The following is a 12,749-nucleotide window of genomic DNA, read 5'->3' as shown; positions in this document are numbered from 1 at the left end:
ACAGAAATAAGGAGGGAATTCTCCATGGCTCCGTTTGTAGGGGTGTGCCTTCTCTGGCCTCCCAGCTCTTTCATATCAAGGTCTCGCTTGTTTTCTTTCATTTTTAACCTTTAATTATGGAAACTTCCGAACATATAGAAAGTAAGCAGAATCATATAGTGAAACTCTTGTGTACGCGTCATGCGCCCTCAACAGTCATTTATGTCCTGCGGTTCTCATTTCATGTGCACCTCCCACTCTCCATCCCCAAGCCCCATTTTTTACAGGTAAAACTTACATACATTGAAATGCAGACATCTTAACTTTGCACTCTTGACGGTTTATGGTCTTGGGTTTTGTATTCATTAAGTCAGCCAGCCTGGGCTGGGATTCTGTCTCCTGCTAATCAGTGATGGTACCAGGCACCAGCACAGAGCATGGCAGGATCCTGGGAGGGCTAGGAGAGGTAGGATGCTGCTCTCCAGAGTCTGAGGGGCAGGTGTGATGTGTACCTGAATCTGATGCATGAGAGAGATGTGGCTAAAGAGAGGCTCTCAGATACTTGGAGTACAACAGAGGGAGCAAGATCCACTTTCCTTTGCCTGGGAAGTGGCCCTGCTGGTGGTGTTTCCTTTGAAGCAGCCTCAACAACATGGCTAAGTGATCATTGGTTCTTCACGGTGGGAGTGGGGAGGACATCTCCACGGTCAGGAGCACAAATGTCATGAGTCACAAAAGCCTTGTGTGGGCACTGATGATGCTTGTGGGTTCATGGGTGGTGACGACATTCATTTATCAAGTGCTTCCTTTTTGTCTCTATCTGGAGTTCATCACCCCTTTTATCCATCCAGATCTCCATCCTTCAGGGGCTGTTGAGGCATCTGAAACTATAAGACTACTCCTTCCGGCCTAAAGTAGCATCTGCTGCCTCTTGGCACTTTGATCTCTCCCTCATCTTCCCCCACCCATCTTGTTATTTGTGTGACATTTATTGTGTACATGGTGCTGTGTCTAGACGTGATAGGAGTTGCACCCAGTTGACAAACTAATTGAGCATTTGTGTCCGTCTGATACCAGCATGATGCCCAGCATTCACCAGGCACTTGTATGCCTTATTCTTAGTGTTATGTTATGTTATGTTATATTAAATAATGCCGTATTGTTTTATTTATTTATTTATTTTGAGATGGAGTCTCAATCTGTCGCCCAGGCTGGAGTGCAATGGAGTGATCTTGGCTTATAGCAGCCTCCACCTCCTGGGTTCAAGCAATCCTCCTACCTTAGCCTCCCAGGTGGCTGGAACTACAGGCATGCACCACCACACCCGGCTAATTTTTGTGTTTTTTAGTAGAGACGGGATTTCACCATGTTGGTCAGGCTGGTTTTGAACTCCTGACCTCAAGTGATCCACGCACCTCGGCCTCCCAAAGTGCTGGGATTACAGGCATGAGCCACAGCGCCTGGCCCCCTTATTGTATTCTTAATGTGAATTCAGAGGGCAAAGGTTTTGGCAGGTGGAGTTTGGACTGTTGTTTTTCCCTGCAGGTCCTTGCTCAATACAGCATGTGGTGGTTACTCAGTGCTTTTTGCTGGCTGGACAGATGACTGGAGGCCCCCTTGGTGTGTCTGCAGCAGGGCTACAGGTTTAGGAGTGTAGGTACATGGCACGCAAGGATGATGGTTCTCTCTTCTCATTTGACACTTTTAAATCAGAGACGCTCACTCACTCATTGCTCTAACAAGTATTCACTACGTGTCATTCCTCACACGGGGATTCAGTGGTGAGCAAGGCTTATAAAGTTTCTGCCCTACAGTTGGGTCATTTGCTAATGGTTAGAGACATGCTTGATTAATGTGCTTTTCCAGCAAGGTGCAGTGGAGTCCTGAAGAGAAAGGCTGGAAACCCCAGGGACACTGGCTAGTCTCTGTCAGATTGTCTTTGGGTGTGAGACACTCAGGAAGGGGTCTGTAGAGAAGCATTTGTCTGAATGGGGAAGATCAGGAGACCGTGCCTCAGACTTCTCAACACTTCCAGTCTGCTAGGAGATCCTGGGTCACGTGTAAACACACGAGGTTGAAACAGGCTGGGAGGGGGAGGGGCCAGGGCCTATGCGGCTGCATCATTGTACTCTGCCCCCCAGAGACGGCCAGTGCACCAACAAAGATAGATTAGAGCCTGGACAAGATTAGAGCCTGGAGAAGGTTAGAGCCTGGAGGGTAGGGAGAAAGTTGTGGGGAAGGTGAGGGCTGTGGCTGAGGGGCCGAGGAGAGCTGCTGTGTGTATGTGACAGCTAGTCCCTGGCAGCTCCTGGGTGAGCCTCTGTGCCCTGGGGGAGGCCAGACTAAGAAAAAGTGGATGCAAGCACGAAGGGGAGAGGGAGAGGCTTCTCCAGCCCTTGGAGGGTGGGATTAGCTGTGATGTGCAGTGGAATTCCACTGTTTGTTTTATGGTTTCTGTTAGATTTATTTGTGCTTGTTTATAATTCCCTAAAAGAGAAGGGCATGGAGCTCAGAAAATGTAGTCATCGCGTTGTCAGGTGGCTAAAGGAAGAGGGACTGCTTGATCAGGGCATGGAGGGACTATGGAGGCAAATCGGGCTGGAGGAAGAGGATTCTGGGCTCCGGGGCTCGGGACTGACCTGGACATGACTCCCGGTGGCCGCACTCCCCGCCTGCTCCCTGCCCCATGCCCCTCACTTCTGCAGAGAGAATCTCTAGAGGAATCCCATTTTCTCACAGGAGACACGCAGATCCTCTGGGGTGTGAGTTACCTGTAGGAAAAGAAGGCCCTGGCCACACTCACAGGAGGTGTTTCCCTCCAACAGACACGGTGACATGCTGAAGCGCAAGGCGGAGCTGGAGGAGCGGGAGAAGGTCTTGACCACGGAGCGGGAGGCGCTGCAGCAGGAGCAGAGGACAAACGCCCTCGCTGTGGGCGAGAACCAGAGGCTGCGGGGCGAACTGGACAGGTGAGCACTGGCGCCCAGCCCTGCATGCAGTGGCATTGAGCACCCCCGATTCTGTTCAGACCCTCCTTGCATAGCAACCACTGAGAAGGTCGAGTGCCCTGGCAATGGTGGATTTTTATCCCTTGCTATGTGAACAGCTGGGTGGGTAAAATAAGCTAAAGGGTAACTCCAGCTGGTTGCTGGCATGCGAGGACTCAGGTGACATCTGGGGATGGTGCGTCATCTGAGTTGGGTGGTTCTCCCCCCACCATCTCCGACCCTTGTGAGGACTGCATCAGGCACAGGTGAATTCATCATCTGGCATAAGCCCGCCTCATGCTCATAAAGGAGAAGCTGCAGATTCCTCATGATTCACAGAGCCCCTATTTGTGAATCCACCTACTTGCTAAAGTTTTATTTGCCACCCCAAGACCAGTCTCTGTGGAGCTTTCGTGGACCCGTACCGAGTGGTGAAATGTGGGAGTTGCTGGATGCGCACGTTCCCAACTGAGGGCACACACGACAACACGCTGCCTTCTTGTTTCAGCTCCTATTGCAAACAAATGTCCCTTTCAGAATCTCTTCAGTGCCACGGTTTTCAGATTTTGTGCTTTCGGGAAGTGACTTTGCTGTTTAAAATGACCCACAATTGTAGTACTGAAGTGCTGTTTCATGTCCCTAAGCAGAAGGTGGCTGTGATGTGCCTTCCAGAGAAAAAAGTCTTAGATAAGCTTTGTTCAGGCATGAGTTATAGTGCTGTTGGCTGTGACTATGTTACATAAGGTATCTTTAAACAGAAACCCACATAAAACAAGGTTATGTATTGATCAAGTAACAGAAATGTGACCAGAGGCTCCCGGGAACCTAATTCTGTGTTTTTTCCCTAGGCTGAATGCCTCGCTGTTCACTAAGTCAGTGTTTACAGCAACTTTATAGAACATGACTACCACACATAATGAGAATCGACTATACTATTATTATCTTTTTGACTTTTTTTTTTTTTTTTTGAGACGGAGTCTCGCAGTGTCGCCCAGGCTGGAGTGCAGTGGCCAGATCTCAGCTCACTGCAAGCTCCGCCTCCCGGGTTTACGCCATTCTCCTGCCTCAGCCTCCCGAGTAGCTGTGATTACAGGCGCCTGCCACGTCGCCCAGCTAGTTTGTTTTTTTTTTGTACTTTTTAGTAGGGACAGGGTTTCACCGTGTTCGCCAGGATGGTCTCGATCTCCTGACCTCGTGATCCGCCCGTCTCGGCCTCCCAAAGTGCTGGGATTACAGGCTTGAGCCACCGCACCCGGCCCTTTTCTTTAAACAGATGAGGAAACAGGTTGAGAGAGATTAAATAACTTGTTCCAAGTCAGTGTTTCTAGTGAACAGCAGAGTCAGGATGGAATCCAGGTCTTGTCTCATTGCAAAGGCTTGACCATACGAAATTCCTCCTCCCACATACTTGAATGAGTGTGTACGGGGGGTTAGAAACTCAGATACCTTGGCTCTCCAGGCAAATCAAGCACATGGGTGAAACACTGCCAGACATAGACCACAGACCATAGAACAGAGAATGCACATTATCTAAAAGGGCAGCAAAGAATCGTCGGCTCCAGCAAAGGCCGCCAGCTGGAGGCAGGCCCGGGACTGCCTGGTCAGCCTTTTGTTTCTTACATTTTAAGAGAACCTGAATGTTTGGGTGTTGATGTAAACTTCAAATTTTTTAATGTTGGCGACTAATTTTTTTTTTTTTTGAAATGGGATCTTGTTTAGCTGCTGAGGGTGGAGTGGCATGATCACGGCTCACTGTAGCCTCAACCCCCGGGCTTAAGTGATCCTCCCAGCCCAGCCTCCCAGATAGCTGGGAGCGCAGGTGTGCATCACTGTGCCTGGCAACGTTTTTTTTTTTTTTTTTTTTGAGATGGAGTCTCGCTCTGTCACCAGGCTGGAGTGCAGTGGCGTGATCTCAGCTCACTGCAACCTCTGCCTCCCAGGTTCCTGGCAACTTTTTTCTACTTTTTGCAGAGATGGGGGTTTCACTATATTGCCTAGGCTGGTGTGGAACTGGCCTCAAGCAATCCTCCCTCCTCAGCCTCCCAGAGTGCTGAGATTACAGGCATGAGCCACCATACCCGGCCAACTAATTTGTTTTTAAAAAGTAAAATTGTACAGGCCAAATAAGACACGTCTATGTCCAAATCAAGTCCACAAGACCCTGGTAATTTGAGCTTTCTGATACAAATCTCCAGGGAACTCCCAGTTGGGTAATAGTTGTTTTGATGATGGCAATTTTAGTAGATTTACATAATACACACCATCTCACACTTTATCTCAGGAGGTGAAATTAGAAAGGGGCTTGGAATTGGGAAGAAAAGCTGGGCAGAGACATAGAATTTTAGAGCAAAAGTGTTCTAGTTCAGTGGTTTAAACATTTTTTAAACAGCAGAATCCTATTTTTCAAGTGTACACAGATACCACAGCTGTAGCATAGAAGAGCTCATAGCATGATGCTATGTTGAGACAGGTGTCTGAGCTTGTCTGCTCATGAGCTTGCCTGCTCAGTCTCCCTGTAGGCTCAGTGTGGTGGCATCAAGGGTACCCTCATGGAACCCCAAAGAACACAGTTTGCTGATGGACAGTTTTGTTCAAGCTCCTCATTTTACACATGGGGAAAAAATAAAAAGGCCCAGAGAGGTTGTGTGATTTTGTTTAAGGTTACACAGCCTGCCACTGTCAGAGCTGGGACATAGCCCAGGCCTCTGGGCCGATACCTGTTTGGCAGGCTCTTCAGCCCCTTTGCCCTGTGACTCTTCCCCCTCCAGGGTCAATTTCCTGCACCACCAGCTGAAGGGGGAGTACGAGGAGCTGCACGCCCACACCAAGGAGCTGAAAACGTCACTGAACAACGCGCAGCTGGAGCTCAACCGCTGGCAGGCCCGCTTTGACGAGCTGAAGGAGCAGCACCAGACCATGGACATCTCGCTGACCAAGCTGGACAACCACTGCGAGGTGAGGCCCGCATCGGGGGAGCCTCGGGAAACAGGGATGAGTCCCCCAAGGGGACAACCCAGGACTCAGACAGGCTGTGAGGGGTCCTCATGGGCATTTGTGCGCAAAGACACAAATGTGTGGAGGTGGCACAGAGGCTGGGGTGAAGCCAGAGGTGCTGACGGGGTCAGTGCGGCTTCTGGTGCGACTGTACACGGAAACCGCCGTCTGACCGTTGCCTTTTGCAGGGTCGGGAGAGGCCTGGTGGGGACGGTTGATGATGTTTTATCTCGATCCTCTTGGCCGTGTCTATGCTGTCTTCCTACATCTCTTCAGTTCCGTATTCACACTGTTCTAGAGCAGTGGTGTGTAGTCACACTGTTCTAGAGCAGTGGTGTGAAGTCACACTGTTCTAGAGCAGTGGTGTGAATTTGCTCCGTTTGGGGGTGTGGCTGCCTCTGGGACGGAGCTCACTCAGGAGTCCCCGGCTTCCAGAGCCCTCCCTTCTAGTACACAAGGTTGGAAATGGTCTCAAGCAGCAAGACCCTCTCCAGATGAGATCTTAACAGACCCCAGCACACGGAAGGCTGGTGAGGCAGGTCTGGCAGGGAGGAGCACATAGGTCTCACCCCACCTCCTAGACAGCCCCAGGGACAGCTGGCACCTCAGGACAAGGTTTGCTCTTTTGTCAAGAAACAGTCGGCCGGGTGCGGTGGCTCAAGCCTGTAATCCCAGCATTTTGGGAGGCCGAGGCGGGCGGATCACGAGGTCCGGAGATCGAGACCATCCTGGCTAACACGGTGAAACCCCGTCTCTACTAAAAATACAAAAAGAAATTAGCCGGGCGTGGTGGCGGGCGCCTGTAGTCCCAGCTACTCTGGAGGCTGAGCCAGGAGAATGGTGTGAACCCGGGAGGCGGAGCTTGCAGTGAGTCGAGATTGCGCCACTGCACTCCAGCCTGGGCGACAGAGCGAGACTCCGTCTCAAAAAAAAAAACAAAAAACAGTCTCAGACGCCTTTTGTCCAGACCCCTCGGTAGCCCTGTGAGACATCACAAATGAGGAAACCGAGGCACAGGGTGCACCCACCCGGATCTCATGCTGCCCCCTGAGAATGAGAGACCCTGGGACCCTGAGGGCCCCATGGGGGTGGAGGCAGGATGGAGGCAAAGGCCACGGCACTGCCTGTGGAATCCTTGCCCCGGGGGCTGTGCTGTCACAGGCAGGTGCGTCAGGATTTTCCAGGAGGCCTCAGGTCAGGGGCTGCAAGGCAGGCCCCGTGGAAAAGGTCACACTTGTGGTGAAGTGAAAGACTGGCAAGAGCTGGACACGTGTGGTAGGCTTTGCATGGGAAGGACTGATTTGCACAGAAATGGATGGGGAGGCTTTTTGGAAGATGCTGATGGTTCACTCAGGGTGGAACACAGGTCATGAGAGGGGACGAGGGAAGGGCTGTGGCCGGGATGGTGGCTTCTGGGGAGGGGTTCAGCGGAACTCCAGATCCAGCACAAACCAGTCTCCCCAAACAGGCTGCAGATGGAAGCCATGTTCGTCTCCCTGGGCTGGAGGAGCGAAAGACCACAAGCCAGGTGGCTTAAGCAGCAGAAGTGGGTTTATCCCGCTTGGGAGGCTGGACATCCGTGATCTGTGAACCGGCAGGGCTGGTTTCTCCCAAGGCCTCTCTCTGGCTTGCAGGCGGTGCTCTTTTCTCTCTGCAGGCTCATTCCCAGTGTCTGTGTGTCGAAATTTCCTTTTCTTGAAAGGACATCAGTCAGATCGGATCAGAGCCCACCCTCACCACAGCCTCATTTTAACTTAATGGCCTCTTTATGAGCCCTGTCTCCAAATGCAGTCCCATGCTAGGGACTGGGGCTTAGGGCTTCACTGTATGAATTTTGGGGACATGGTTCACCCTGTGGCAGAAGCGAAGCAGCATGAGTGAAGTGGTGAGGGCGTGGCTGTGCTCGGAGCCGGGCTCTCCGCTCCTTCCACCCCGCCTCTCTCCAGGAGCCCGTATGCCTTACATTGGGTTGGTTTGTTGCCCGGCATCTAATGAGGTGGAAGAGCAGCTCCCCCATTGTTACTGGGATGCACTGGCCCTCAGGATCATGGACTTGGGCTGAAGGGTGGGGCCCAGCTGGCTTGGTTTCCTGGGAGCTCCCCGGCCACACAGGGTCTTTCCACTGGGCCAAAGCTGAGTTTCCAGGGACGGCCTTTCACCCTACAGATCGCTGACTTGCCATGTTTGTGATGTGCCTGACCCCCAAGCCTCGTGCAGTTCTCTACACTGGAGAGACTGATGCTTTATTATGGTATTTGTTTTAATTGTTGCCCAAGTAATATAGCAGTGGCAATCACAGAAGTATTTTTAGTGAAAAAAATGCCATAGCCTCACCTTCTCCCTTCCAGTTCTTCTCACTGTATGCATAAATTATGTATAATTACATTAAAAACAGGGAGAATTTTGGTTTTTCTGAAGTCAGAGTTGTAATTGCTAATGGGGTGACGAGGAGGGGACAGCCTGTGTTTCCCACCTCCAGTGCACCAGGCATTTTGCTGTGTTCTCCTCTGTGTTAATCTTTACGGTGGCCCCATGAGCCCATCCTCCTTTCTCAGAGTCGCGCATTGGAATCCAAAGCCTGTGATTTTCCCATTGCCCCCCGATCATACTCTAGAACAGAAGTTGGCAGACTTCAGGGCAGGCACGGCAGCTCACACCTGTAATCCCAGCACTTTGGGAGGCCAAAGCGGGTGGATCACCTGAGGTCAGGAGTTCGAGACCAGCGTGGCCAACAAGATGAAACCCTGTCTCTGCTAAAAATACAAAAAATTAGCTGGGCGTGGTGGCAGGCGCCTGTAATCCCAGCTGAGACTCAGGAGGCTGAGGCAGGAGAATCGCTTGAACCCGGGAGGCGGAGGTTGCAGTGAGCCGAGATCATGCCACTCCACTCCAGCCTGAGCAACAAGAGCAAAACTCTGTCTCAAAAGAAACAAACAAAAACATTATTGATGAGATTTTTCATACTCTTTTTATTTGTATTAAGCCTTCAAAATCTGTTGCGTATTTTGCACTTGTGCATCATGATTCAGAGTAGCTGCATTTTACTGCTCAGTAGCCACATGTTGCCATAGACATCTGGATTGGACAGAGGGAACTCAGCCATTCCCACGTCATTGGCCGTTTGGCCCTTTCCACGTTTCCACTGCTGTAGATTATACTGCGTTGAACATCTTTGTGCAGTGGCCTTCTTCCTTTGGAAGCTAGGTTCCCAGCAGTGGGATCACCTGGTCACGTGGTGTCTGAGATGCTGTTGGTCTGTGTTCTAGCTGCTCTCCCGTCTCAAGGGGAACTTGGAGGAAGAAAATCACCACCTCCTGAGCCAGATCCAGCTGTTGAGCCAGCAGAACCAGATGCTTCTAGAGCAGAACATGGAGAACAAGGAGCAGTACCATGAGGAGCAGAAGCAGTACATGTAAGCAGGGAGTCCCCGAACCGCTCTTCACACCCTCACCACAGTTACACGTCCTCAGTCTCTGGACGTCCTGGCTTCCCCGAACTGCTCTCCACACCCTCACCACAGTTACACGTCCTCAGTCTCTGGACGTCCTGGCTTCCCCGAACCGCTCTCCACACCCTCACCACAGTTACACGTCCTCAGTCTCTGGACATCCTGGCTTCCCATGCAAAGAGGACCCCCTGGGCCCTTTGGGATCCTGCGGGCAGGGCACAGACCGGTCACCAGCGTGGACTTCCCTTAGTTTCCTGGAATGTTCTCAGTTTCTAGAGGTGATGGCAGTTGGCTTTTGTTTGCTCTTTCAGAGGTGCTTTCCACCACCAGAAGCTTCTTTTCTCTGCTTCTAGAATTAAATTCACTTAAAAAAATCTTGAGAACACTGAAGTATCTCAGGGAGAATTCGAACTGAAGGCTGGGAATGAGTGCTGTGCACCTGTCCGTGTCCCCCTGGATGGAGGGAAGTGGGCTTGGTGTGCCCCAGTTGGCCTCACTCAGCTGGTATTTACGAGGTGCTGGTTTAAGCGTGGGCCCTGTGAGGTGCACAGAACCAGTCCCCTGGTAGCCAGGAACCACTAGGGAAGGTCAGATGTGAACAAAGCTTTGTCCATTACCAGCCAGATGTGAAGGGTTACATGAAGTGTGGAAAAAAAACATAGGGGGAGTTGAAGTCCACAGCTACCCCGGAGGGCGTGGGGGAGGCCCATGGGAGGTAGGCCCATGGGAGGTAGGCCATGGCAGGTGAGGGGACAGGAAGGTGGGCCGTGGCAGGTGAGGGGACAGGAAGGTGGGCCGTGGCAGGTGAGGGGACAGAAAGGTGGGCCGTGGCAGGTGAGGACAGAAAGGTGGACCGTGGCAGGTGAGGGGACAGAAAGGTGGACCGTGGCAGGTGAGGACAGGAAGGGGGGCCGTGGCAGGTGAGGGGACAGAAAGGTGGGCCGTGGCAGGTGAGGACAGAAAGGTGGACCGTGGCAGGTGAGGGGACAGAAAGGTGGACCGTGGCAGGTGAGGACAGGAAGGGGGGCCGTGGCAGGTGAGGACAAGAAGGGGGGCCGTGGCAGGTGAGGACAAGAAGGTGAGCTGTGGCAGGTGGTCTAAGTGCGGGGAATGTGCAGGGGGCATCTGAAGAGAAGGCTGGAAAAGGAGGTGTACGCTCAGCTGTGGTAGCTTCCGTGTCCAGCTAAAGATGTTGGATTCCTGGAGTTGTTTTGGAAGATACACTACTCTAGCAGGGCCAGAGAAGCTTCCAGAAATAGAGGGCAAGAGGACGAACCCTGGTGCCAGGAATCTCGTGGCTCAGAAGTCGAGAAATGAAGAATCTAGAGTGGTTTCTGGATCCTGGCCATGGTGGTGGGCTGTCCTTCCACGTGATCGGGAATGGCTGGTACTGGCGTCCGGGCAGGCATGGGTGTGCTGGCATCAGTATGGGGAAGGCAAGAAGGGACGTGCTTGTGGTGGGACGTGATCACTGTGGTCACAGTGAACACCAGGGTGCTGTCCAGCTCTCTGGTGTAACGATGCCCCTTTGTTATTCTGTTGGCTTCACCTACGTGTCTAGGGCTGGCGTGCCCCCTTCGGGAGGATGGTTTGTATGTAAAAGCACACTGTAATTGTGGGGTGGAAATGACCCTGAAGTTGGCCCTCTATAATCCTGGTGATAAAAATCGCCAGCAGAGGTTGGGCAGGTGCTAACTAGAAGGAGTGTAGGAGCACTCAGGGGGATTATTTGATGACGTTTTTGCATTAGACAGTGTCTACTCCAGGCCAGCGGGTTGGCAGGCTTCCTGGGGCCTGCTCCAGGCCCTGGAGTTTGTGTGAGTCTGTGGGGCCATCCCCAGCCATGAAGCACTCAAGGCTTAAGGCTCAGCAGCACGGCCATGAGCACAGAACACCAGCACACAGATGTCAAGTCAAGGGACTGGGAGCGGAGCGTGGCTGAGATCGCTTGTTACAGGGGCTCACCTCATCGTGAGCTCTTGGGAAAGGCCTTGGTTGGGTCAGGACCTTGGCAGCTTCGAGAATGAGCTGTTATCTCTCATGTAAGGCCTTGTTTTCAGGCCTTGAGGAAACCAAGGGTTTCCAGACCATGAGGAAACCAAGGGTCTGGGCCCTCAAGACCACCCAGCACTGAGGCAGGAGTCGGCAGTAGTCCGCAGTCCCGTGGGCAGCGCTGCTCCGAATGCACTGTGGACGCAGCCCTGTGACTCCCTAAGTGCAAACAGAAGCTTTCTGTTTGTATGAGGAAGGCCAAGATCTCCCCGGTAAGCAGAGGTGCCTGAGCCTGCCCAAGATTCAAGAGGTATCTCTTTGGTCCCTTGCAGAGTTCTTGAAAAATGACCCAGCTTCCAATATTTAGGAATTGAGAGATTTGGCTTCATCATCTGGGCATCTGGCTTCTTGGGAGGTCCGCCCTGTTGTGCCCTGGTTCATTCCCCCATGGCAGTCGTCTGCCAGCGTTGGCAGCACAGGAGCTCACTGCAGTCCCCACCAGGGTCCCTGGTTTCTCCAGCCCTGTTGTGCTCATTAGCTTCTCTTTCTGGCCCCTGAAAGCTTCTGAGTTTGCTTCTGAGGGGGAACAGCCCTGAGTCACGCATCTGACTTTGCTGAGCTGACTTTTTCAACCTCAATGCCCAGGTGGTGGTAATATGTACCCCCTGAACCCCACCCCCTCACCACCGGGGAGTAGCTTCTGCCTGACCCCAGGAGCACCCCACGTCTTGAACAACCTGGAAGGAGAAACCTTGGGTCTTGAGTGTGAGTTTTCAGATTGTTAGAAGTTTGCTGCCTTGAGCTGGGTCCCAGGGGCTTCAGTAAATCTCAGGGTCACAGGGCTCCCTGAACCCACGGCACATGCCTCCATTCACGTATTCCAAACTCAGCGACCATGACGGTGATAACTAACCTCATCTCAATTCCGGAAAAATACCAACCCCGGGTGCACAAGATTCCAGGCTGGGCCAATGAGTCAATTCACTTGTTTGATTTAAAACTGGATTGATAGGTTTTCTTTCTCCTGTATTCACAGAGACAAATTAAATGCCTTACGAAGACATAAGGAAAAGCTGGAAGAAAAAATCATGGATCAATACAAGTTCTATGATCCTCCTCCAAAGAAGTGAGTTGATTTAAGTGTGGTGACATAAAGACAGAACTTAAAAGCTTCCTTTTTTGTGCACAGGGTGAAAGCAGCCATCTAGGGCAGGCTCCACACCGTCTGCTATGTGGCAGATCACCTGTGACAGATGTCTCCCACATCAGAGAGAGTTTACAATCCTTTCCGCCTGCCTCTGTACTCTGGCTTGTCCTGTGAGGGGCGGCCAGTGCCGGGTGACCCCAGT

General features: G+C 52.0%; 1 protein-coding gene across 13 annotated transcripts in view; it reads left to right on the top strand.

The window, feature by feature from the left end:
* The window catches only part of CCDC88C (coiled-coil domain containing 88C), a 149,728-nt gene that overhangs the window by 117,068 nt on the left and 19,911 nt on the right, over positions 1-12,749 (top strand). For 12 of the 13 annotated variants that reach the window (XM_045396885.2, XM_005562032.3, XM_005562035.5 and 9 more), the window contains 4 exons: positions 2,805-2,948; positions 5,735-5,921; positions 9,227-9,372; positions 12,437-12,526. In XM_045396885.2, the coding sequence (XP_045252820.2) occupies positions 2,805-2,948; positions 5,735-5,921; positions 9,227-9,372; positions 12,437-12,526 (567 nt within the window). Of the gene's footprint in view, positions 1-2,804; positions 2,949-5,734; positions 5,922-9,226; positions 9,373-12,436; positions 12,527-12,749 lie in introns of those variants that run through there. The other variant, XM_073998105.1, reaches the window with a different exon arrangement.

Source organism: Macaca fascicularis, chromosome 7 (assembly GCF_037993035.2).
Source record: "Macaca fascicularis isolate 582-1 chromosome 7, T2T-MFA8v1.1".
Lineage (NCBI taxonomy): Eukaryota > Metazoa > Chordata > Mammalia > Primates > Cercopithecidae > Macaca > Macaca fascicularis.
Note: the sequence above shows the minus strand (reverse complement) of the source record. Positions and strands in the feature narration are given on the sequence as shown.